General features: G+C 43.4%; 1 protein-coding gene across 1 annotated transcript in view; it reads left to right on the top strand.

The window, feature by feature from the left end:
• Nucleotides 1-20,863, top strand: part of LOC138265810 (serine protease HTRA1-like) — a 579,494-nt gene extending 558,631 nt beyond the window's left edge. Inside the window, exons 8-9 of the mRNA XM_069213870.1 lie at nt 10,614-10,709; nt 19,704-20,863. Coding sequence (XP_069069971.1) covers nt 10,614-10,709; nt 19,704-19,869 — 262 coding nt within the window. The 3' untranslated portion in view covers nt 19,870-20,863. The remainder of the gene's footprint in view (nt 1-10,613; nt 10,710-19,703) is intronic.
• The last annotated feature ends 6,453 nt before the right edge of the window (nt 20,864-27,316 follow it).

Here is a 27,316-nt window from a genome sequence, read left to right as displayed (position 1 = left end):
AGATGCCCTTTTGAAGCTTGGGCATTTGGCAGGCACATCCCCCACGCCATCCTATTAGGAGGAGGTCACAAATAGACTGGTTTAGACCTGGTAAAAGGTTTGTTTTACCAGGTCGATTTTTCAGTTTTAATACTACACATCCAGGCTGCAGGGGCAGGCTTGAAGGCATGCTTGGCAGTATCACTTTAGTGGTGGCATGATAGGTGCTGCAGTCCACTAGTGACCTACATACCCTGGGTACATTGGATACCATATACTAGGGACTTATGGGTAAGCTAAATGTGCCAATAAGAATTTTAACCAATTTATCACGTTTTCAGGGGTCAGAGGACACACACTAGTGCCTGGTAGTAGGGTCCTAGTATACAGAGTCCAAAAAACAACAGCATCAGTTAAAAAAACGGGATGACCGTGCAAAAAAAAGGCTTCTCTTACATCAAGGATGCAAGGAAGTTCCAAGACGTGCCACAACTAGAAAGCTTCTCGGAAGATTATGTCATCATCAGCTGGAGAGTCTGGAACACAGGTGAAGAGCAGAGCCCAAGAAGAGGCTTCCTCTCCTCTGCAAGCAAAAAAGGCAAGCCCTATGTGGAGTTTTTATTGTCTGCAGGATGCTTGAATCCTGCAGTAGATCCTCAGATTCCAAGATCTTTTAATACAGGGATCCTTGAATCCCACTGTAACCTGCCACTGAAATGTGGCATACTGTCACAGTTTTCTGTGGTGTCAGCATGGGGATAGGATTGGCTCTGTTGGTGATGTGAGGGCTCCCAAATTCCTTATTGGCAATACTTTGAGCAAGGGTTGGAAGGGATGGCCATTAACGCCCAGGACCAGAGGTGGATAGGAGTGTGGCAAGCCATGACACCTGTTTGTGACAACCAAATTCTCATGCTAACTCATATCTTGGCCCCAGTGCCAACACGCTAATCAGCAGGAATTTCAATCCCCTTCCTCCCTTATGATAGCATAAGCCCAACCCTGATAGCCCAGTAATGATCCTGCAGTTAAGGCATCACATGCCACTTAGTGCAGAAGGCTTTAAAAATTAGCTGTTTGCCTGACCCATGCTACACACTTCAAACCAGAATATAATAAAGAGAATTTGAACATGAGAGAGGAACCACACTCTAACCTCTTAAACTTCATCACTGAATCTACAACCACAAAAAGTACTCACTGTGGCAGTCCAGGTGTAACATGCACTCAAAATGACCTATGTTTCACCCAAATAGCTTACAAGTGTTCAAAAATAGACCACACTATATTGATCATGAGACCAACCATAATCTACAAAAAATGATTTCCACTTAAAAGAGCTGCTGCAAGTTCAAATACGGCCTTCTTTTAAACAACTAAAGAGATTTTGACCAACCAGATGGAAAATAATTCTACCCAAAGTTTGTATTAATTTATTAAGGTCCCTTGTCCACAAAGAACAACCTTAATATGCCCAGTATTAACACCGAACCTCCACAACATGACAGACACAATGAGACGAACTGGTCTAGCTAGTCAAGTCAATGAACTGCTACCAACTGAGTTCCCACTCAATGGAATGAGGTCCAGAAGGACTTCTTCCCTATCCTGCCTCCCACCAAATGCAGCTTTGTCATTGCCCTTGACATTGAATTGCCATGATTATTGTCATTACTGAATACAGCTAAGCTCTACTCCTCCTCATGGAAACATGATTGAACACCAACTCTCAAATCATTATGGACACTTTTCGTATCCAAGATATCTCCTCCACATTAGTAGGAAAGACCAGACAAGTTGTCATGCTGCCAAGATACATAAACATGATCTTCCTTAAAAACATATTCAGACACAAGTGTCCTGCATCTTCAAATGTTTGGTGGTAGTAGTGGAAACATACACAAAATCACCACGGACAGAAGGAATTTTTGAAACAATGGATTGATCATAATACCACTCAATATGTAACAATTGGTTAAATCTATAGAAATTTATTCTTTGGAGACTTCAAACTACATTGGAAAAGGTAAATTAGAAGATTCAGACCTCCGTATCAGAGACCTTGTTCTCTGTTACAAGAAGCCAACATAGAGATTTCTAGACCACAATATCCAATATTGGAACCACCAAACCAAGACCCAACTAGAAAATATTGGTCAGATCACATCTTGAACCCCTTCTCAATAAGCTTTGAAATTATTCAGAGCATCAGAAAGTACAGATACTTCAGGTTAGAGACTTGTAAGACATAAACTTTGGCATGTTTGACCAGGTTTTATCGTCATGCCTGGCACTAGAGGAAAAAATTCAATTATATAGTGTGAGAACCCTTTTGGATAACAGAATGACAAGCATCATCAGCTAACTAGTGCGCCTAAATTTCAAAAGAAAAAACCTAAAACAATGAGGCCTGTTGTACTCTACAGTGCTATTCACAGAGAGAATTACGTACTTCACATCTCAGAGATGACGGTGACAAAATGCCACCCAAAACAATTTTTGTGCTCTGGATATTGCAAATAACTGACCAAATAAGATCTTTAATGTGATAAGGCATGCTTGCAATTCCCTAACCATTAAACCAATCACCTATTTAACAGACAAGTGCTTTGAACTTGCATAATACTTTAGAAACATCCTATAAATCAGTCTAGAAATCTCTGCTTCTCATTGCTCACATGTGCAGTAGTACAAATTATTTGTGAGCTAGCAAGAATTAGTTCCATGTATATCCTGAGCTCATTGAAGAAACGCCTACTGCACCACAATTATCAAGCTACCTAGGCTAACCACTTTTTGCCTCTGTGGTCAAGGAGATGTCAAAACCTGGGCTCATTTGGTCTCCAGCTCATTATTCAACTTGATATCTAGAGCAAATCCTTACAAAGCAGAAGATGGACCAGGTGATACTGATGGCTAAAAACCCTGAGATGATCCCTTTGACATGAATAGATTCAAGCCCTCTTTTGTCTCACATTAGCAGCTCTGTAGCTATGTAACTGTACATATTCATGCCTACAAACATTTCCCTTGAAGAATAAGAACCAAGCTTCAAATAAGGTTATGGCATGGAAACCACCATCCTCTAAGATTGAAAAGACACACCATGCATTCTCAAAAGAGGATGATGAAAATGAAGGTATTAATAAAGTGTGACTGCTATCCAGAACTGGGTGGCCTGGCTCTCGGACAGCCTGACAAGGAGGAAGAAGGACAAGGTACATTAGCCAAAAATCCAGGTTTCCAGGCCTTTTCAGATGCAGAAATAGCGAGGTTCACTGTACAACATTCCTGTATTTATGAATAAGGTAAAGGAATAAGCATCCACCAAGACAAGCCCATCTGACACAAGGGATATTAGCAAAACTGGCTTCAGCCAAGAACAAAGTATGGCTTGGTAATTCTAGTGCAAATAAACGTATAGTCAATATTTGAAATGACAGATGCAGAGAGACCTAAAATTGATCTATTTGCCACTGGGACCCCATGAACAACTTAAGTAGGGTTGTGGCAATGCTAGAAGAAGCCTGACCGCAAGATTCTAAATACATTGAATCTTTTTTGGAGATATTTGGGAAGGCCAAGGTACAATTGCCTTAGTTAGTACAAGATAAAATGATAGGCTGAAACACAGATTGGTGACATTATAAAGGCTGGACCGGAACAAATAGTTCTGGAAGCCTAAGTGGTCATCCTCCTGAATCGTTTGCCTGCATTAGAAAGAGTGGACCACCACGCTAGCACATTTTGATGTTAATGAGAAAGAACTAATATGATTTACATCATTCCTACAGGGCCATACACATGAGATGAAAGTTAAAGTCTCAAAGTCTCACCCGGTTCTCTCACCATGTAAAATCCTCTAAGGACCGGTCCTCTCCCCATTGCTATTTAATATGTATATCAAACACTTATGTAAGCTGCCAAGAGACAGGAACCTAACTAGAAATCAATGTATGGACTACACATTTGTGCTTGGTCTGTAGATCCACTGCACTACTGTGCTGTTCATGGGGTTCTTGGGCTCCTTGCTCACGGCCTGGGGATCCTATACCATTACTGCATCCCCATCTTTAAACTTGATTTTTGAGTGAGTCCATGACATACATTTCTAGTGCACATCCAGACTCCTCAGATGCCTATTATTTAACTGCCAGCATCCACCTTGAAACATTACCAATTTTATTTCTCCTACCATGGAAGATAATGCATTGCTTACTAGGTCTCTACAGCCTCCGCAGAAACAAAATGATTTTCAGTGGTTTAGAGATATTCTCAAGCATATGTTTGTAACGTGCTCACTAGGGTTGCAACATATAGGCAAACATACTTCTAGACTCCTCCTGGCTACATCTCCTATTACACAAGTGATGGTTTAACTTCGAGTGTGAATCTCCGGATTACAGTGTTGTTGCCTTAATCCCTCCTGTGGCCACACAGAAGGCATTTGTTTAATACTAATGCTACCTTTTGTCCTGGTTCTTTGTCATCCCTAACCTGTGCGTACCCCAATACCTAATTGTAGGACCTGAAAATGGGACATTGGCTGTTTCAAGACAGAACTTTGCGCACCATTATGATGATGATACTTCTTAACAAATTGTTGGAGTTCATGGCAGTATGGTGCCCTCTTCCAACTGTGTTTATGATGCTGACACTGGCATAATGATGATAAGTTTTAGACGGTTGCAGACATCTATGGTATTTTGGTGCTAACCCCTGGTTTAATGCTTACCTGGCATAATAGTGGTAATTCCAGGCATATTGTGGGCAAACATGACATGATGGTTCCCCCATCTGCATATTTATAGCCGTTATTTTGGTGGTAATTTCAAATATTTTGTGGGCATTCATGGCATGATGGTGCCCATTACTGCAATAATGGTGCCCTCTTGTAATGGTGGTAATTATTGCCTTATTATGAGTATCATGGCTTTATTCTAACTGCCCCAGTTATAATTTTGGCCCCTGTGTAATTACCCTAACCTGTGACGGAAATCCATGGAATAATGATGCATAACATTGTTTAATGCTATTTGTAGTTTAATAGTGCAACGTGTTGGCTTACAGTGTGCACCATTGGCATATAAAGTGATACATAGGTGTGCAAGGCAGAATCTATCCATGCCTCACAGCAGTACTTGTGTGTATCCGATAATAATGGTCTAGGGGTTTGTGTATCAAAAAACGAACAGCTAGTATTTCAGGGCAAAGATTTTGGAGGAGAGAGACATAAAAATGGGAAACTTTGGTTGTGGGCGTTACGTTTAATTTGTCCAAAATGAGGAGCTTGTAGCAAAGCTCTATATGGCAACATTTGTGCACTATCATAACTTGACAAAGGGATGTCTGGGGCAGAGCTATTACCTTCTCAGACATATAATGAAAGCAGATATTTTAATGATAATCATTACCAAGTGTGAAACCCTAATCTGTAAATTAAATGTAATTAATTTGCTTCCTGAACCTGTAGTGTCTCCAAACCATAACAACATCCCTATTGTATGAGTCTAAAAAAAGTCCAGGGCTTCATGAGATTTGTAAGATGTGTGTATTTCTTATACCATGCCCCTACATATGAGATTCCCATTCATAAAAGACAAATGAGAATCTATGTGGAAGGAAGAGGATCGAAAAATAATAGAAACTGAAATGTGGAAGTGAAAACAGATTCTTATGTAAATGATAGGCCATGTAAAATAACATTTTCCGAACTACCTCCATCATTTGTAGCTTTTTTAAACTGTGCTGACACATGCACCATTTGATGCAGTGTTCTCAAAATGGACTTGGTTTGGGTGAACCTGCAGCATCAGGCTTGCTTTGCATACCTTGAACATACAGAGACATTTCACCAGTGCCCTTTTAGAGACCAAAGTTTTGTAGTAGATATGCTACACATTATAACACCCCATCATTTTTCACCACCACAAACCCCTTTGATGACGTTGTGTTGTGACTTTTGATGTACGCAGGTGTCTTATACCCCAACACCTTTAATGATTTCCAGACGCTATTGCTACATAGCATTGATTGATATGCAGGTGCACCTTCTAAATGTTCTTTTAAGACGGGGCAGCACCGGTTTGAAAGCTTCAGACTTGTTAGCGCGTCTGACCTTAATAAGTAAACTTGCAAGGGGATGCGAATAGTTCGATAAACCTTTTGACTCATTTAATATGTTCTCGCCATAGCCCAAATACATGAACAATAATCAAGAATCAATACGCAACAGTCAATAATCATTAGTCAAAATCAATGGAGTCAGTAAATATCACGCACCATGACCTTTCAGCATTGAATAATCACACCTTTAGTAAAAGTTTAGTACTTTTATTTCCCTTATATTAACAATGCTAAAGTCATGTAGATTAATCTCAAAATCAAATGAAATATATATAAGAACAATACTGGTTGACCAAAGCGACGGAAGAAACGCAATCTAATCAAAGCTTGAATCACAACACATTCTAAAGCAAAGGTGCAAATCAAAAGCAGAGTCAGCTGCAATAAAGATATGTGATACATTGAATTCAGCAAGATAACTCGTCAAACATTTTGTCCTTGTAATTTGTCAGCCGGCATGTGAATACCCTCATCTAACCCAGATAAGCATCAGCATGTTGGGCTTCATGCAAAACAATTGTGAAAAACTTCTAGCTATGAGTCTCATCAAAACAGCGCAGTTGGTACCTAGAAAGAAAAGGCATAAAAATGCAATTCAGTCACATTGTCATATCTACCTATCCACAGTATGGGTCAGCAAGCAGAATCAGTCTTCGTCCTCGGGTCATCAATCGATCAGCAAGCATCAAGCTCTCAGTCAGAGAGTATGAGCCCAATGACAGAATCTCAAATCTCTCCTCTAAAGTCTCTTCTTCTCTCAAATATTGCAGTAATTCCCTAAAATCTCCTAAAGCATCTCTCAGTAATTCTCCTCTGTCACGTTGTTATATCAAAGTCACCTAAACTATCCCCTAATTCCCCATTGGTCAGTTAATCATACATTTATACAAAACCCAATAATATTTCTACATCAAATATATGAATTCTAATATTTCGCTCTTCACACAAAGTTGATTGGCCCACTTTACGATGTCTTCATCATCCGGGTCGTCAGGTAACAAATTTGTTGCACCTTCATCTCCAGTCAGTTTCTTCATGGTTCACGTCCTGGGAAAGCACATCTCACACACATTACACACATTTTGTTACATTACTGTGAATATCGTCTCCCGTCTGATGGTTCTCACAGAAAGCTTTGGTTAAGCACTTTTAACAAGACAATGGACATTTCACAGTTTAGTTCAGTCTGTCAGCATTTTATCAACCGCTAAGAAATACAGCTTTTGCCTGAGGCCTGGCAACCTAGGCCAAGAGACTCGCTAAGTTAAGGCTTACAATTCAGAAGCTAGAGCATACTTCATGACCCTTAATATGACATATTACTACATTCATTTAAAACATGTTCAATATTTCATAAGTATTAATCATTAATTTGTACATTTTGTGAACATTGGTGGCCATTTCTCCAAGGTCACATTTTCAAATGGGTGCATTATTTTCTCTACGTTATTCATTTTCTACAAATTCATTATTCAGAATACATAAACATTCATTCATTATTTCTAGTTAAGACACCTGCTTCAGCAGACTCTCAAATGAAATGTGCTTTTCCTCTAACACCACCATATCTGTTCTACTCCTGCCTTTTTTCAAAGTAACCTTGTTGGTTTTGAGATTTTATGCATTGCATTGTAGGCAAGTGTACTGTAAAAATTTGAATGATACTGCGGATAGTTTACATGATCTAGGCGAGCAGCATTACTGATCAGGGTGCGAGTTGTGTATCGATGAAAGTTCAGGAAAAGTAGCTCCATTGGTGTAATGTCCCTTGCTGATGCCTTATGTTTACACCTTACTATTAACGATGTCTTCATCATCCGGGTCGTAAGGTAACAAATTTGTTGCACCTTCATCTCCAGTCAGTTTCTTCATGGTTCGCGTCCTGGGAAAGCACATCTCACACACATTACACACATTTTGTTACATTACTATGAATATCGTCTCCCGTCTGATGGTTCTCACAGAAAGCTTTGGTTAAGCTCTTTTAACAAGACATTTGACATTTCACAGTTTAGTTCAGTCTGTCAGCATTTTATCAACCGCTAAGAAATACAGCTTTTGCCTGAGGCCTGGCAACCTAGGCCAAGACACTCGCTAAGTTAAGGCTTACAATTCAGAAGCTAGAGCATACTTCATGACCCTTAATATGACATATTACTACATTCATTTAAAACATGTTCAATATTTCATAAGTATTAATCATTAATTAGTACATTTTGTGAACATTGGTGGCCATTTCTCCGAGCTCACATTTTCAAATGGGTGCATTATTTTCTCTACGTTATTCATTTTCTACAAATTCATTATTCAGAATACATAAACATTCGTTCATTATTTCTAGTTAAGACACCTGCTTCAGCAGACTCTCAAATAAAATGTGCTTTTCCTCTAACACCACCATATCTGTTCTACTCCTGCCTTTTTTCAAAGTAACCTTGTTGGTTTTGAGATTTTACGCATTGCATTGTAGGCAAGTGTACTGTAAAAATTTGAATGATACTGCAGATAGTTTACATGATCTAGGCGAGCAGCATTACTGATCAGGGTGCGAGTTGTGTATCGATGAAAGTTCAGGAAAAGTAGCTCCATTGGTGTAATGTCCCTTGCTGATGCCTTATGTTTACACCTTACTATTATCGATGTCCAGCTGTGAAGTTTTAGGATCAGGATAGGTGAATAACTTCAAACTGGTGAAAGAGTAAAATGAAGGAGGTGGAGAAGGGGGTGCTTGGTTTTGGACTATGTTGTTCTAAGTAAGGGACTGGAAGTTGAAAATAGTAATTTGCCTTATGAGGAGCCAAGAAGTCAGGGGAGATTCAGGCATGCTTTCTGAGTTTCTGTGATAATGTACTAATAGAGCGGTAAATTAATAGTAGCAAGACATCATGATCTGGGCGGTATAAGATTGTTGTGACAAAGAGTGCCATTTAATCAGGACTACTCCTTCTTTACTGCACAAGCATTCCATTATGCGTAACTTTACAGGTGTCCATTCACTAAAGCAAACCATGCGATGATGCCGTCGTTCAGGAGTAAACCCAACAAGATGGAGGTGGAAACACGTCTGCTGTGTACACATTAGTGGGTAGAGGTGCGTTTGGTTAACCCACAGTTTTCCCACCCTTTTTTCTAGAAAGGATGGCTGGCGTTAGAAATGTTTGCCCATATTTAACAGAAAATGACAGAGCGCGACACTGCGCCAAATTTGGCGTCACCACGCTCCGTCATTTTCACAACACAGGGATGTGCTTTATTTATTTGAATATGGCGCACCCCGTGTTGTTCTCTGCGCTGGTGCTAAATTGAGCTGCCTAGCACCAACGCACGTATCCTGACACCACAATGCCATACACATAGAAAAAGCAAAAAAAACTAGGAGGAATAAAAGTACTCCTCTTCATTGCGCCTTGCTAACGCCACCCCTGGGGTGGCATTAGATTTTGGCGCTGCCTCAGGTTTACGAAAACTCATAAATCCGCGACAGCGTCAAAATACAATGGGTGTTGCAGTGGCATGCCCACAGCAACACCCATTGTATGCCCCTTCCACGCAAAGGGCTGCGTGTGAATGGGCCGTATTTACAAGGTGCCGTTAAGCACAAAAAGCGGCTTAACGCCACCTTGTAAATATGGCGCAGGACATTGTGCCACCGGAGCATCATGAAAGGTGACCCTCCGGTGGGGCCAGGGGCTCATAAATATGCCTCTTTGTTTAAAAAACCCTTATCCGGGATCCCATTAATTTCTTATTGAACAACTCCCACCAAATCATGATTACAAGATTTATCATAGGTGGTAACCTTTAAGGATACTGTCTGTTATTGTTTCAAATTTTGTAATGTAGAAAAGTTTTTTGTAATTAAGACCTATCGTTTTTCGATTTATATGTGTCATGTTTTGTAAAATATCAAAGTTTCGATATTTATGGAGTGCTTTGACTTTGAATAATTGATTGAATCATATCAAAGAAATATACGTGCTCTGCACACTGTTTTAAATCTCTGTGTATACGAATTAATGATTAATTAATAGCACGTGGTGGTCACCCTTTTGTTCGCGTTGATTGCATTTGCATCCCTCCCCTATGAGCCTAAACAGGATGCCGCGTCTTATGCTTATGGCATCTTGCACTGTGAGACTGGTTTGTACAATTTAGCCAGTAATTATTTTACTTTCCAGTCCGGGTTAATCCAAAAGCCTAGTGGACCAGGTGGGTCGTTTCAAAAAAGAGACATGGAAGAGAGAAGGTAAGGTAGAGAATATAGCTCACCCAATCCCTTGTCAGACTTCAACATATGACTTTCACAGAACGCTTAGGATCCGTCCATGTTTTTGTCCCTAAACGAAGCTAACTAATTGTCTGATAAGATCTGAACTTTATGATCTGGTGATTATAAAGGATAAGATTTTTATATTTAGCACAGAAGTTCAGTACGAATGGGAAACTGAAATATAATTATAATAATGTATTCTGGGGGTCAAGATTGTAACAGTCTTTCCTTTTTACAGTCTCATCCGTGAACTTAAAATTCGTGATAAGGATTTCCCCGACGTGAACTCTGGTGTTTATGTGTTTGAAGTGATCCCAGGCACTGCTGCTGCGGGGTAAGAACGTGGATTTACTGAGTACATAAAGGAGAATATATACACAACGTCCACAAACACATTTGTGTTTTATAGTTATTAAAAAGGATATCAATGATTTTACTGTTCACTGACAATACACCTACACTTCAATAAAGAGAAATTACCCATGGGTTAGTTAGGGATCATAATTAATTTAATTGAATACCATTACAATTGCAAAACACTTTGGGCCAGATTTATGAAAAGTGGTGCTACATTACATGTATGTACAATACGGCACACCATGGCGCAGGGTAGGTGCCAATAGCATCAGAATTTCTGATGCTATTGATGTACTGTTCGGGGTTAGTGCCAAAATTATGGCGCCAACCCTGAACAGTACATAGGGGCCCATTGTAAACAATGGTTTCCCCCCTTTTAACAGCTGCTTTGAGCAGGCGTTAAAAGTGCTGAAAAAAATGAAGTAAAGAATTATTTTAGATTTTATGTACCATTTATTCACCCCCCTCCACTCCCCAATGGGGAACACCCCTTTGCATACATTATGCCTGGCGCAGGCATAATGTAGCCAAAGGGTTACAAAGTGGTCAAATGCATTCATGGCGCCACTTTGTAAATATGGCACGGGGAAAAGGTCACCGAAGTGCTGCCTTAACATCAAAAAAATGAGACCAAGGTGGCACTAAAGTGGGGCTAGGCCCTCTTAAATCAAGGCCTTTGTACTTTCATGAGATTGGGAAAAACGTATCATAATTGGCAGAATGTGTGTATGTTACTGTTTCCATTTGTGTCACCTGTGGAAGCTCATGAGACATGTCAACCATCACTTTGATTTGAAGGAAGCATCAGACATACAACCAGGCATCACACATACAGTTTAGCAACTTATGGCCATGCTGATAAATGCCTGGGTTGCTTACTGGTAATCTCCATTACCAGTCCTACTCTTTCTAATTACAACCCTCATATGATTGTCTATGTTCTCTACCTAAACCAAACAACACCATCCCAGATCCACAGCGTATCAGGGGATGGGAGGAAGGAAAGGAATGTAATAATGAACTTTACAGGTACGTACTCCTGGCATTATCTTTTTCCATTTTCCACGTCCCTGTCCCTATCATTGAGGCTATACAAAGCAAAGCATCAGAATTTGAGAACTAACACATAATAAAAAGCTGCATATTTTACTTTACAATGATCTTTATTGAATTCACATTTAGGGAAGACATTGGCGTCTACAGATGTGTACAGTTTTGACATTTCACAGTTTACAGTTTTCACTCTAATAAATTTACAAAACTGTTAAATTTCAGTAATCATTTACTTTTATTACAGAGGTACAGCTAGACTCCCTATGGCATATGCAGCTCGTGGCCTGTGTCTGGGCATACTCATTCCGCTATAAGAACTCTTGTAGGCAGTAAAAATGGTCGATGGATTTGCTTACATCAATCTGAGGGCAATATCTGAGCCAACAACCAAACGGGGTGCCTTCAAATCCACTGTATTTCTGCTTGCATCTGTGCCATTACAGACATAACCCATCTACATGTAGATCATCCTGCTTCCCACCTCAAAAAGTAATCTTCTGGTCTGAATTCTTGACCATGTGACTTCCGAAATAGAACAGTGATGAATGGATATGGTTCAGTTGGTCTTGTTTTATGCGCATTTCATTGAACTTAATTGTAACTCATCTTTACCATTACTGACAGGGGCCAACAATAAGCAGACTATTCTTAGCTCTATCCAGCAAGTGGAGTCCGCCCCTAACTGATAGGCCATGTCTCCTCTGCATTGTTGCATAAGCAAAGGCAGACCAGTTTCAGGCTTGTTGGACCTCATCAGAGAGATGGCGCTTGAGTACTACTGGCACAGCAATTTTGGACCCCATATGAGGCATACATTCCTACTTAGGAAGACTCATTTAGACAGCAATAAAGTGATGGGTGGAAATAATAACTATCAGTTTGACCCATTGGTAATACTCTGGGGGCATTTGCGTTTCCCAATTTTGTAGGTGACCTGTGTGTGAAGGAAGAAAGAGGAGAAAAAAACAAATTAAAACTAAAGTTATTTCACCTTAGAAATCCAGACCATGTTTAACCTTTCCAGCACCTTATGGTCCCTTTAGACAAAAGTGCACCACATCAAGGAAGTCAAAACTTGAATGTCATCTTCATACCACTGTCTTTTAACACTGGCTTGGTTTTAGCTGCATCCTCTTAGATGAAACATGTTCTTTCTCTTGTGGTGCAACATACATGCAGGAGTGGTCAAAAGAAACCACAATATTCATGAGGCCAAGATGGCCACACTATTTATTTTATTTATTTATTTATTTATGAGTTAATTATTATAGTGTTTTATACTGATTGTCTAACAGTTCAGCAGAATGGTACAAAAAGATGAATGAACAATTTGATGCTTATACTGATTGTTGGTTGATACGAAGTGGTCGCATAACAGTTTAACATAGCTAGAAAAGAGGCTGATTTAATGTGAACTGTTGGACACAAAGCACCGGGAAGATGAGGAAAAGTAAGAAGGTATAGTGAGGTAAAGCTTAAAGCACGGGGTGGACATAAATTGAGACAAGCGAACATAAGTTAGAGCCAGAGAATGAAAACATTTAAAGACAATACACAGTAGTCGAAATTGGCTACTGTATGTCTGTTTCAATTTAATAACATTATTAACCAAAATCTTTGTGCTTAAAAGTCCACCCTTCAGACCAGTGTCCACCTAAGCAAAAGCTATAAGGGAGTTTAAGGATGCTGCAAAGCTCTGTTACTTGTTTGGATGATTACTCAGGGGTCTGGTTCTTTTACAGCCATTTAACAACCAAACTGATCTTGATATTTTTACAAGGCTGGCACTATGAAGTCCTCTTGGAGTACTAAAATTTACGGTCTCATATCCTGAAAGAGGTTAGTGAAGGGAAGATCTTCAGGTTCTGAAATCAAGAAGTCCTGTTTCGGTGACGTGGCTCACTCAAAATGCTGCTAGTGTGAAGAGTTGTAACCTCTAGTTTTGTCCCAAGGGATACTCAACAATAGTCATAAGCAGTGAACAGTTCTGCCCACAAGCAGGGCTATTCATTGCTTATGACTTAGATGAAGATTCTCCTGGAAGAGGTCTAGGATTGCAAATAAGTAACTTTTCCTTCAATCTGTGGCATACAGGTGGCAGAGATGGACATTCAAAGGGTATGAAAGGGTCAATTGGTAAATTCAGTTTTGATAATATCTCCCATTATTTTGAGAAGGGTTCTGTGGTATTTTGAGGCATCCAAAATTTGCCTTGATTGATGTTGTCTTTGTATTTTGTGTGGCTGGTGTATGTATATATGACTGTATGGGGATTCTTACCTGCCAGACACACAGAAAGGCTAACTACAAGGACCATCAGGTCCAGACTGCAGCTGTGTGTAAAGAGGCGAGGCCAGCATTGCATAGGCATAAATATTTACTGCGAGCCCCCCATCCCCAAGTATGGGATTCTTGCTTGCCAGACACACCTAAGGGCTGACTACAAGGACCATAAGACCAAGATTGCAGCTGTGCGTAAGGAGGCAGGACCAGCCCTTCACAGGCATATAAATTGGCAGTGGTACCCCTGTGGAGTGGGATTCTTACCTGCCAGATGTGCTGAAGGGCTGCCTACAAGGACCATAAGGCTCAGACTGCAGCTCTGTGTAAGGAGGCAATGCCAGAACGACACAGACATGTAAACTGACAGTGGATCCTCCATGGCTCAGAGTCCTTACTTGCCAGACACGCCGAAGTGCTGAGTCCAAGGGCCATAAACCCCAGACTGCAGCTGTGTGTAACGAGGTGGCACCTGCACCGCAAGGGCATATATATTGACAGGCGGATCCCTCGCAGGCAGATTTGTGGATTGCTGCATTCCTGTGAGCTGAGCTGGACACACTGGAGGAAGGGAGAGCCAGGGTCTTCAGTATACTTTAAAAGGTGCTCTTTGATTCAGTGGAAGGTCACTGGAAAGGGCCTTGGCCCATCTCAGGAAGGGGATGAGGCTGATATGGAAATCACGAAGAGTAGGGTTGAGGCCCTGAGAAACCTTTTGATACACATATCACTGTTGCTGACACTCAGATGTGAGCCTCTAGTCACTCCCATGGCCTGTGTTGTGGAGCTATCAGATTTGGAGTCACTCCTGCTGTGATAGACTGCTTTCTGGGGGAAGGGCAGGACAGAGGAGAGGGCATTTCAAAAGGAAGCATACCCCTACCACAAACTTCAAAGACTCAGGCCCTAAATCACATTAAGGCCCATATTTCTACTTTTTAGTGCCACATTTGCGTCATTTTCTTGACGCAAAAAACGCGCAAACTTACAAAATACGATTATATTGTGTACGTTTGCGCTGCTTTTGTGTCAAAAAATGATGCAAATGTTGCGCTAAAAAAGTATAAATATGGGCTTTGGTGTCTGGAGATAGACTATAAGAAGGGGAATTCAAAGCTCCCAAAATTGTCAACTGTCAAACTGCCAGTCGGGCTGTGTGAGGTGAAGCACTTCAAGACTTCTGCCTGTGAACAGGACTGGAGGCTAAGGCCTGCCAGTCTCCCAGCTGGGTGAGAGGACATCACCCAGGGAATCCACCTGTCCCTGGATCCTGGAGGGCTGGTGCCAGATTGCTTGCTAAGACCATGGCCTGTGCGGACAAGAAGAGTGCTGGAGGAAGCGAGGTCCAGTGAGAGATCCTGGTGATTGGATCTCTGAAGTGCGGTGTGAGGAGACAGCAAACTGTACCAATTGGGTGGTAGCCCATGTACAGAGTGAAGTCGGCATCCCTGTATGCCAGGTGGGACTGCTGTGGATATGAGGTCATAGCCCATGTACGGAGTGAAGTCAGCGACCCTGTATGCCAGGTGGGGCCTCCATGAAGATTCCTGCCATGCCTATCAGCCCATAACACTTATGCGGAATAAAGTCAGTGACTCCGTATGCCCGGTGGGGCTTCCGTGAAGACTGCTTCCATGCCTATCTGGCTATAGCCCTTGTAAGGAGTGGGGACGGTAGCCTCATATGCCAGGTTGGGAAACCCAGAGGAAGGCATCGAGTGTGGTCTGGTCAAGACCCTCGTTGGGAGGAAGAGACTGCTGAGGTAACCTTTGCAGGCCCAAGCACCAACTGAGGCTCTGTGCCAGGAGCATCGAATTCACCCACACCTTAGGAAAAGATCCAAGTAAACTTACCAGCACCTAAGGAGCATTGAGGACACCTGGCCGCAGGACCGCATGTGAGGAACTCAAGGACACTTGGCCACTGCCCCTGCAGGGCCGCATGTGTGGTACTTACTGGAGACAGCCACTGCAACTTCAGCGCCCACGAGGTGGCGTGCTCAGAGACTCTGATCTTGCAGGTTCTGCTGGTGCGAGGAAGACTGATTAACAGGCCACATGGAAACCTGCCTGCCATATAGCGGTTTGGAGCTGGAACACTTATGACTTTCATTGGACTTGGAGTGGACTCCTGAGACTCTAACTACTATAGTGGCTTAACCTGAATATTACCTATACTGAATGGGGATAAAACACTACAGCTAGCAAGAGGGGAATGGAACTAAGGAATCACTACTGAAATTCTAGAGCCCTGACCTTAGGGGGACTGGTTGTACTGTTTTTAATGTTGTATTTTTCTTTTTTTGTGTTGGTCTATAAATACTCCTTTTTTTCAAGCGAGTATTTGACTGTACAATCATTTATTGCTGCTATTGCACTCATTTGAGTTGTGGGTCTATGTTCACCTCCCTGTGTTGACCTCCCCACCCCTGCCTCTGCTCCCCTGCCGCATGAAACCTTCGACTCCTCGACTCAAACTAACACTGAGAGTCAAGTGATAAAAGACTTGCCCTGTGACCCTCTGAACAGGGTTATAACATCCCTCACTTACCGGTGACTAAAGAGGCACTTTGAGGTATAAGCCTGACCTTTTGGCATTGCCAATGCTTCTTGGCATTGTGATTAGGAGGGCGGGCAAGGAAGAGATTTATCACTAAAAAAGGTGTGTCCAAAGACTTGACTAGTGAAATGTTTGCTAAAAGCTCTATTTATTTTCCACCCGAAGCTACTGGCTAACTGATGTCTTATTCCGCCTCCTTTAGAGTTCTTGCCTTGCAATGGATGAGGGAGTATTTTAAATATCAAAAGCAGCCATTACTTAGAGCCATATGTACAAATTTTAGGAACAGTGATTATCTAATTGCGATTTTCTGTGAAGCACAATTAGGAAACTGCTATACAGCCTGCCCAATCAACAGAACCTGGGTATACAAACAAAATTGGCAGATGGTTCTGTGGGACCCTTTCAAATATTCCCAAGAGGTAAAACTGCATTTGAACGAGTGGACGTGACGCACTGTGGTCCCGTTTTGTGGCGTATAGTGCATATGGAGAGGCTTATTTAGCCCACTGGGTGAGAGGAAGCTATTTGCCACCAAATGAGACCTACTTATAAGCAAGATATACACAACTGAGAGGTGCTTCGTCAGATGAATTTTCTATACTAAGTACTACTATAATTAATGTGTCGATTGATACCTCAACAATTATGTGGGAAATATTTACAGCAATTTGGCAATCTGGATCAATATTTATGCTGAACTGATTATTTTTTAATTATTCAATACCCACGCTGTATAAATGTATTATATATATAATCTTTGCACTATTGCACTTAGGAGCACTGCACCGTCTGCACCTTAATGATATATTGTCTAGCACCTATTGCAAATGAATAATAAAACTGTGACCTTGTGAGATATTTAAACAATGGTAAGCAATTTTACCTCTTGAGAATATTTGAATGAGTCCCACAGAACCATTTGTCAGTTTTGTGAGCATCTTAAAAGGAGCAGCGAATCTACCACCCTCATCTTCCATAATTGTTCCCTCTGAATTATGCTCATGTGTTTCAGTTGGAGGCGTTTAAAATTTGATGTTATAGCTGACTCTCACGGTGAAGCCTGTGCCTTCCTCCAAGTATCCTCTGTATTAGGTAGCTTAGTTCTCACACCCATATCGCCCCCAAATGGGGGAAGGAGTCTAGGGGCGTTAACCATCAGTGACCGATAAACCTGAATTATTTTGTACTATCCCAGCTCCTCATCCAGGGCCTCGGCCTCAACCTCCACCAGGCTAAAGTCAGGCAGTTGCACCAAATCCTTTACTTAAGGCATGAGTGCATGGCGAACCTGCAGGTATCTGAAAAACTGACTTTTGTGTAAATCATATTCAGCTTGAAGGTCTGTGAATGATTTCATCAACGCACTGGCCATATCTCCCAGCCGGGAGAAGCCAGTCAGCTCTCACTGTTTAAAGTCCTGCAACTCCATCGCCTGCTGAACCCTCCATCCCATCCAAAACAGAGTTTATGTTGGGAGTTTCTGTGTCCATCCTAGGTCTCAATTTCCATCTGTTCAGGCATGGAACACTACTGTAGTTGCAGGTGGAAAAGGAAGACAGGTTGTCTTCAAATATAGGAGGTGGAGTCATCGGGTCCCTTGCCATGCCTACTCTTCAAGCAGGAAAGCCTGATCTACCTTACCAAGTTCTCTGCTCCATAATATGAGGTTATATCAGCCACTGCAATGCCCCTGTCATATGTGGGTTTTAAATATTTTGGCTAGATGACTCTAGCTGCCTCGTAGCTCCATGGAAAGCCCCTGAGAAGAAAACTTTTGAGTCCTAAAGCAGACGGGCTAAGCTGACATTTTAAAGATTGCAGACACTCCCATCAATGACAGTGGGCGAACAGTCCGAAGTGTAACCTCTCTCTAAAGCCTATCTCTAGTCTGTATTAATTTAAATATGATTTTTCTTTATGTTGCCTACTCACCAAACCCCAAAATAATAAAACAGTGCCACAAAGTATTAACGGTAGGTGGTCGTTTTCTTCCTTCAGTAGGAAAGCGGTTTGTTTAATTTCATGGTATGTTCCAAAGGCTTGTCAGCAACTTAGAGGCATATTTAAACTTTTTGCTGCAAAACTGCACTGACGCAGTTTTGCACCAAAAAGTTTACCACCGGCATGCGCCATTCCTGAGCGCCAGCCGGGAGCCATATTTATGGAATGGCACAAGATGGCGCTAAGCTTGGGCTAGCGTCAACAAAAATGACGCTAAGCAGGTGGGGTGGCGGTATGGGAAAAGGAGGTTGTGCATCACAAAATGATGTTAGGCTAGTTAACGGCAAAAAAAAATGCCTCTAACTGGCCTTGTGTCATTTCCAGGCGCACAACCATCCTAAAACATGACTCCTGTCTTAAACAAAGACAGGAGTCATGCTCATCTCCCCAGTGGCCATCACAGGGGACCAGTGTCCCCTGGGCATGATCATTGCACACAGTGCCATGCACAGGGCCCCTTATTATGGCCACCAATGGCACTTTCTAAAAATAACAAAAATACTTACCTACACTTACCCTACTTACCTGAGATGTGGCACCCCATCCTCTGGTGTCCCTCTGGTGTGGGTGGGGGTGTTACTGGGGCTTAGGGTGGGCACCTGTGGACCCATTTCATGGTGTTTGACCGTGGAAATGGGTCCACAGGTCCCCTAACGCCTGGTCTGACCCAGGCGTTAAATAATGGCGCTGAGCAAGCTTAACACTATTATTTGGGTCCACCTCCCACCCGTGCATCATTTTAGCACGGGGGATAAATATGGGATAGCCTCATTTTTTGGATGGGAACACCTACCTTGCATCTCATTGACGCATGGTGGGTTCACACATCCACAAAATGGTGCAAACTCCAATATTTTGCAGCTAGACAGGTCTAGCGTCAAACTATAAATATGGAGTTAAGTTTGCACCAAATTCGAGCAAAAAAAAAATGTCTCAAAGTAGAATTAAACATTGCACAATTACAAACCAATATTTTCACAAGACAAGGACCCTGTGTGTGGTCAGCAAATTTAATTGTGAGGGCATCCATGTGACTATTCTGCCGATTTACTTAAATGTTCTTTCTTATTTCTAGCTCTGGCATGCGAGACCATGACGTTATTATCAGCATCAACGGAAAAACAGTCATCACTACTGAAGAAGTGAGTGAAGCTGTGAAGAGAAGTGATACTCTGTCCATCGTGGTCCGCCGAGGAAATGAAGATGTGATCCTGAACGTCACTCCCGATGAAATAAACTAAGAGGAACGACGGCCCACAGACAATAGCAACTGCCTATCAGTGTGATTTAATAGAAGCAAATTCTACTGACAGAGAAAACTGCTTTCATGTTGTTGCCTTTTTGTGCCTTCTTCTGAGAAGAGCAACTTACCTTTCTTCATGACTGATGAACTGCCCAGATCAGCTCACCTAGCGATGGTGCCCTGAATAATGAACGAGCGAGTGGGCTCAACATTGTACCTTTCAAAAAGTCTTCCAGTGTTATATTTTTTAAGATCTAGCACAACTCAAGAGCTTTTGATTTTTACTACATTTATGTTAATTATTTACTTATTGAGGCTTTCAACCAGCCCCCTTCATCCATTGGTCTGTTGCTGTGTCAGTCACATTTTTCTTCTGCCCCTACAGCAAACAGCAAGTGGCACGTGATCAGATAGCTAACTTGATCGAGAGTGGCATTTTTAAGAATTGCATATCCACACACAAAATAGTTCCCTTCAATGCCTAGGGCCTCTATGGCAATCTGTGCTTTTTGAGGCCAACAAAAATGATTTATTTCTTTTAGGCAATTTTCTATATATATATATATTGGTGAGGGCCCTGAAACTCCCCACACAAAAGTTTTACAAAGCTATGACAAACTAAACATGCATTGGCAAAGCCAGAAGGCTGGCAGCCAAATCGGACTTGTTTTGCCAATGCTTGTTTTGTAAAATGTAACCTTACCAAGCATTGTTCGTATAGATATATTAGTCTTCAAATATTTTGGTACCATATGTTACCGTATAGTGTGTTATACTCATGTAGAAAACAGCCTCCACCATTGTAGTTCACACCGTGAATGTAGGAGCTGCAAAGTAGATTCAGTGCTGAATTATAAGGTGATGTAATTCAGATGTACTATTTCAAAAAAATATAAGTTCTGCATTATAGGATTTGAAAAAAACTGGCAGAAGTCAAGCTATACCATCTTGTAAAGTGAATGGTGAATTAGAAAATAAAAGATGACATGATCCTTAGAGCTTCATGTGAATTTGATACAGAAAATGTAGTTCAAATGTTTATTGCGCCAAGTCTAAAATACCTTCATATTTTAACAGTAGCATATTTAACAGTAAAATGTAGAAAGCACTTAGGGGCATATTTATACCCCATTTGCGCTGAATTTGCGTCATTTGTTTCCGCAATTTCGGCACAAAACTAACTCCATATTTATATTTTGACGTTTACCCGTCTAACATCAAAATATTGGAGTCTGTAAAACTTTTTAGATGCGTGAACCTACCTTGCGTCAATGAGATGCAAGGTAGGAATCCCCATCTAAAAAATTGTGCTAACCCCATAGCCCCACATTTATCCCCCCATGCTAAAATGACGCACGGGTGGGAGGAGGGGCTAAATAATGGTGCAAAGCTTGGGTCAGACCAGGCATTAAGGGACCTGTGGACTCATTTCCATGGTTAGACACCATGGAATGGGCCACATGTGCCCTACTCAAGCCCCAGGAACACCCCCACCCACACCAGAGGGACACTGGAGGATGGGGGACCCTATCCCAGGTAAGTAGGGTAAGTATAGGTAAATATTTTTTAATTTTTAATTAGAGTGCCATCGGGGGCCCAACTTGGGGCCCCCTGCATGGCACAGGGTGCAATGGGCATGCCCAGGGGACAGTGGTCCCCTTTGCTGGCCATTGGGGTGGTGGGCATGACTCCTGTCTTTTCTAAGACAGGAGCCATGTGGTATGGATGGTTTTGCGTCAGAAATTACGCTAGGCTGGTTAGAGTCATCTTTTTTTACTAAACCCCCTTCTCCCATACCGCCGACCCCACCCGGCGAACGTTTTTTTAATTTTTATTTACGCTAGCCCACCCTTTGCATCAGCTTACACCATTTCATAAATATGGTGCCCGGCTAGTGCTCAGGAATAGCGCAAACTGGGGCTAAACTTTGGTTCGCAGTTTTGCACCAAAAAGTATAAATATGCCCCTAAGAGCAAACATTATTGTCATCTATTTCGTAAAGAGCTGGCGCACATAGCATTAATCTTGTAACTTGCACAATCTGGACATATTTCATGGTGTAGTGAGGCTTATCAGATGGTGGTTATAGAGGACAGTGAGTGGCTAGAGGGGAAAGAGTCTCTGTTTAGCAGTCTGCGTTATGAATTTTGCCTTACTGGTGAACCTGACAACTGTGATATGGCAGCTACAGGGTTAATGCAGGATTGATCATCTGTCAGTATTCATACCTTCCGCCCCAATTTCTCCAGCTCAAGCTTTGTGCCTGTCTTCTGGCTCTCTTGCCTTGTCTCCTAGCTCTGACTTCCACCCTATCCCGGATTACTTATCTCCTCTGCTTTTGCCCAGGCCTCTTTTCTGTTGGTTCTGTATCAAGACTAGAGTGGGGTGAAATTTCAGCACTGTAAGCTAAACGTGAGATGTTTGCTTGTTTTTTTAATGTCAGCTGGCCCGTTGTTCCATAGGCTGATAAAATGCTCAAAGTCAAAAGCAGTGTCTTTTCGAAGCACTGTGAGGGGCTGGGTAATGTATTTAACTTAATGATGACTGTATTCTATTCTATGCTGATTTATAAAGCTCATAGTTATCCGAAGGCTTTCTAGCGCTGAATGAAACACAGCCTGTGATGGCAAGTAGTGCTGGACAGAATAGTTAAAAGGGATTATAGTCAAGTGTTAAGCATTTTCCTGAAACAAATCTCATTAGTTTTGTTTCTCAGGTCGACCGGCATAGAGTTTCAGAGTTTTGGGATCAAATAAGAAAAAGATGCTTCTCCTCATTTGGTCCTTTGAATTCGAGGCTCCTTTAACAGTTGCGCCTTGGAGTAGCTTAGAGTCCTTGAAGGGGTATAAGGTACTAAAAGGTCCATGATCAAAGAAGGGTCCTTCAGATTTTATTTCTTTGTGAGCAAAGCAGAGCTTCTTGAAGTTGATTCTCTCTTTTACTGTGAGCCAGTGCATTATAGCTTATACATTTTGTGCTGAGGCGTGTTTGGGCAACTTGAGAATCAACTTGGCAGCCGCATTCTGGATCATTTCCAATCTGTTGATGATGTATTGGGTATCTACATATAAGGATTTCCCATAATCTAAACAAGACAAGATCAATGCTTGCACCACTATTCTCCTAGTGAGAGTGGGTAGGAGGTCAAAAAAGTTTCGTAGGATTCTAATCGTACCGAAGCAAGAGGCTGTGAGTTTTTTGCCTGTTAAGGCACTGTCAAGCCACACTCCGAAGCTGCTTATGGGGGAGATGGGAGTAGAAGGAGGCCCTAGACTCTCTTGTCATTCCATATTAACTTGAGCGTTTGGTTTGTTACCTAGAACCATCACTTCCGTTTTAACTTAAGGGAATGATTCGCCATCCACCAAGCGACTTACTCCAGGCATGGGGCCAGATGCTGGTCTTGGTCTGTCTCTGGGAAAAGTGAGACAAAAAGTTGGGTATCATCGGTGTAAGACACGATTGACACTCCAAGGGGCAGATTTATGGAAAGTGGCGCTGCACCGAATGGCGCAGGGTAGGGGGCAATCCTTCATGACGCTATTGAAGTACTCTGCAGGAGTAGCACCAAAATACGGCTGAGTTCGTCCACCCTGGCATTCAGCGAACCTGCCAGGTGTTGAACCACCAGGGTTATGCCCTGCTGTTCCAGCCATGTCCAGAGACGCAGAGCCTCTTGACAAAGGGTCCACAACCCCACACCGCCCTGCTTGTTGCAGTACCCCATTGCGGTAGTGTTGTCCGTGAACACCTCCACTATTTCCCCTTTCACAACAGGAAGAAATGCTTTCAATGCTAGCCGGATCGCCCGAAGCTCCAATAAGTTGATATGGAGCCCGGATTCTGCCAGAGACCAGAGGCCCCTGATCTCACCTCTTCCAGGTGGCCTCCCCATCCCAGAAGTGACGCATCTGTCACTACTGTGAGATCTGGTTGGGGAAGGGAGAGGAGTCTGCCTTTGACCCAATCGCAGTTCACTAACCACCACTGCAGATCTTTTGCAGTTCCTTCCAAGATCTGAACCGTGTTGGTAAGATTTCCCTGATGCTGTGCCCATTGGAACTTCAGGTCCCACTGCAGAGTCCTCATATGCCATCTGGCATGTTTGACTAATAGGATGCAAGAAGCCATGAGTACCAACGTCCTCAGAGTCTGTTCCACCGGAATCCAGGATAGAGGCTGAAACATCTGTATCATAACCTCAATATACTGGACTCGGTGCTCAGGGGGATAAACCCGAAACTGCACTGTGTCCAGAACAGCCCAGGTGAAAAGGAGCTTCTGAGAGGGAGTCAGGTGTGACTTTGGCACGTTTATAGTGAACCCCAGCGAATGCAGGAGGTCCGCCATAGTCTGAAGGTGGGTGACAAGAGCCTGGTGCGTAGGAGCCTTCAATAGCCAGTCATCAAGGTAGGGGAAGACTGAAATCCTTAACCTGCGCAGATGAGCTGCCACCACCACCATCACTTTGGTGAACACCCGATGGCCACTGGTGAGACCGAAGGGGAGCATGGTAAAATGAAAGTGCTTGTGGCCCTCCTTGAACCGCAAGTAACGCCTGTGGGCCGGCAGGATGGGAATGTGAAAATACACATCCGGCAAGTCCAACGCTACCATCCAGTCTCCTTGGTCTAGGGCGGACAAGACTTGAGCAAGAGTGAGAATCTTAAATTTCTCCATTTTGAGGACGATATTGACGTCCCTTGTTCCTTTTTTGGGATCAGAAAGTAGTAGGAATAACAACCACTGCCTACTTCTGACATCAGGAACCTTTCTATGGCTCCCTTGGCCAAGAGAGCCACAACTTCCTCGCGGAGTAAGATCAAATGATCCTCTATCAGCCATTCTTTTACCGGAGGGATAAAGGGAGGGAAATAGTGGAAGGGGAGGGAATAGCCCTTCTGTATGATCTGTAAGACCCATTTGTCCGATGATATGGACCGCAAGTGAGGGAGATGAAATTTAATCCTCCCTCCAACTGGACTGACATGGTCTTGCAGAACCATACTATGAAGGCTTGGACGTTGCGGAAGAGGGGGGCTGGGTAGTAGCCGACCTCTGGCTAGACCCTTTAGGTCTAAAGGTACCACTACCTTGTCCTTACACAGGATGCTGTGAAGCCGGAGGACGGTAGCTAAACTGTGGTTGGCGTGGTACCGAGCCCCTCCCAAAGTCTCGAAAGGGGTGATAGGCAGACTGCTGGTGAACAGACACTGAGAGGCCCAAGGATCTGGCTGTAGCTCAAGAATCCTTGAAACTCTCAAGCGCACAGTCTGCCTTCTCACCAAAAAGGCGTGAGCCATCGAAAGGCATGTCCATCAAGTTCAACTGCACACCCTCTGAAAAGCCAGTGGAATGTAGCCAGGCGTGGGGTCAGAGGGTCACTGTCGAAGAAATCGCCCTGCCTAGCGAGTCGACGTGTCTAAGTCACACCTGATGGTAAACTTGGCTGCATCTCTCCAATCCTTGACACCTTGGCAGCTTGGGTGAGAGTGTCCTGTATGCCCTCCGGGATCTGGGGCAGCACTTGTGCCACCATATCCCATAAATTATGGGAAAAATGGCCCAATGGGCAAGAGGTGTTTACCCACCTCAATTACAGGCTGGAGGAAGAAAACATCTTCTTTTCAAGTTGGTCCAGCCTCTTGGATTCCCAATCCTGGGGAGCGGAAGGGAAGGCACCATGGGAAGTGGAAGCTTGACCACCAAGCTCTCCAAGGTGGGATGTTGGGTGAGGAAACTAGGGTCACTTGGAGCTGGTCTATGGCGGCAGCCGATTGCCCTATTCACAGGAGCCCTTGTGCTGGGTTTGGACCACGTTCCCAGAAGGACATCTGTGAGGGCTTTATTGAAGGGTAACATCAGCTCTGATGTAGCAACCCCTGGCTGAAGCACCTCTGTCAGGAGATTAGTCCTGACTGGCACCGTAGGCAAGTCTAGGTTCAAGACCTCAGCTGCCCTACACACCACCATGGCATAAGATGCCCCCTCCTCCGTAGCCACAGCGGGAGGTGAGAACATGCCAGCATCTGGAGAAGTATCCAGTCCACTGGCTGTCCCTAGATCCTCATACCAGTCCTGTTCATGCTCCAATTGATATTCTAAAGGGTCCTCAGACCCCTCCTACTCCTCACCGGTGCATGGCTGTTTTAAATAAGCCTCAGGCACTGATCTGGTCCTAATCGGTGCCGTCGAAGTCAGAATCGGCATCGTACGATGTGTTCCAGCTCCAGATCATCCGGAATGAGGATTGGGCTACCACCACCAGTGGACACCGGTGGTGGAGGGAGCGATGATGTCAAGCCCAGCGCAGGAGGATGCCGACTGTGAGAACCCAACCCGGTCTGGATCCACTATCGGATCCTGGGGTCCCCAAAGGCGCCGAAGCCATCAAATCTGATGGGGCCCCCGCTGACACCGTGGGGCCCGAAACCCACCTGAGGGGACAGCCCACTCAAAAACAAGGCACATTGCCTCGTAAAACTCCTTTAATTAAGTGGGGGTCGCTCTGGCTCCCGGAAAGGGGGGGAGACGTGCAGTCGGCCCTGGCAACAGCTCTGCGGAACTGCGCTTGGAATGCCGACATTCCCTAGACACCTTGTCGGCCGACGGGCGTGGCAAAGTCGAAGTCCGCTTGGACTTCTTCTTTTTGTGCCTCTTACCTGAATGCCGGAGGACCTCAAATGCAAAGAAGATGACTTGGGGCTCCTGGAGCGATGCCGCGACCTCCTCGAGCGGGACCATGACCTCCTCCGAGCCATGGTGACCAAAGACGACTGCCGGGCCGCTAGAAGTTTTGAGAGATTTCTCTCTCAAGGCCTTCGGAGCCATGGCCTGACAGTCGGAGCACGACTTTGCATCGTGGTCCTTTTCAAGGCACCAGAGACAAACCTGGTGTGGATCAGTGACCGACATTGCGTGATGACGTGCCACACGGTTTGAATCCAGTCTTCCTGGAAGTCATCTGCACAATCGAAAAAATCTTCGACGAAACATCGAAAAAAGGGTAGCTCTATCCGGACCTGCGCTTAGCCGGTGCGGAAGGAAAAGAATTAACGTACGTGCTCTGGGGTGGTGCTTATAAAGAAGACCGTGACATCAGAGACGGCTCCAACGATGCTGACAAAGACACGCGGAGCAGGACGACACACGTGGATCCAAACAACGCCACCCGACGGCACGCACAGGGTACTGCTCAGCAGAAAGATTCCAGATTCGAAGCTGACGCCAGGGAATTCTGAGGTAAGGAATCTGCAGCTAGAAGTCTCTTATCAGATAAATTACGGTAATGTGGCGCAAGGTGGTGGTAGGGGCCTATAAATATGTCCCCAAATGCCTTGACATGGTCTGCTAATGGGCTTAGGTAAATACTAAACAGTGTTGGGCTCAATGAGGAGCCTTGTGAGACCCCATACTTTAATGCGAAGACATCCAAGTAGCAAGGG

This window comes from Pleurodeles waltl, chromosome 11 (genome assembly GCF_031143425.1).
Source record: "Pleurodeles waltl isolate 20211129_DDA chromosome 11, aPleWal1.hap1.20221129, whole genome shotgun sequence".
NCBI classification, from domain to species: domain Eukaryota; kingdom Metazoa; phylum Chordata; class Amphibia; order Caudata; family Salamandridae; genus Pleurodeles; species Pleurodeles waltl.
This window is presented reverse-complemented; position numbering and strand designations above follow the sequence as displayed.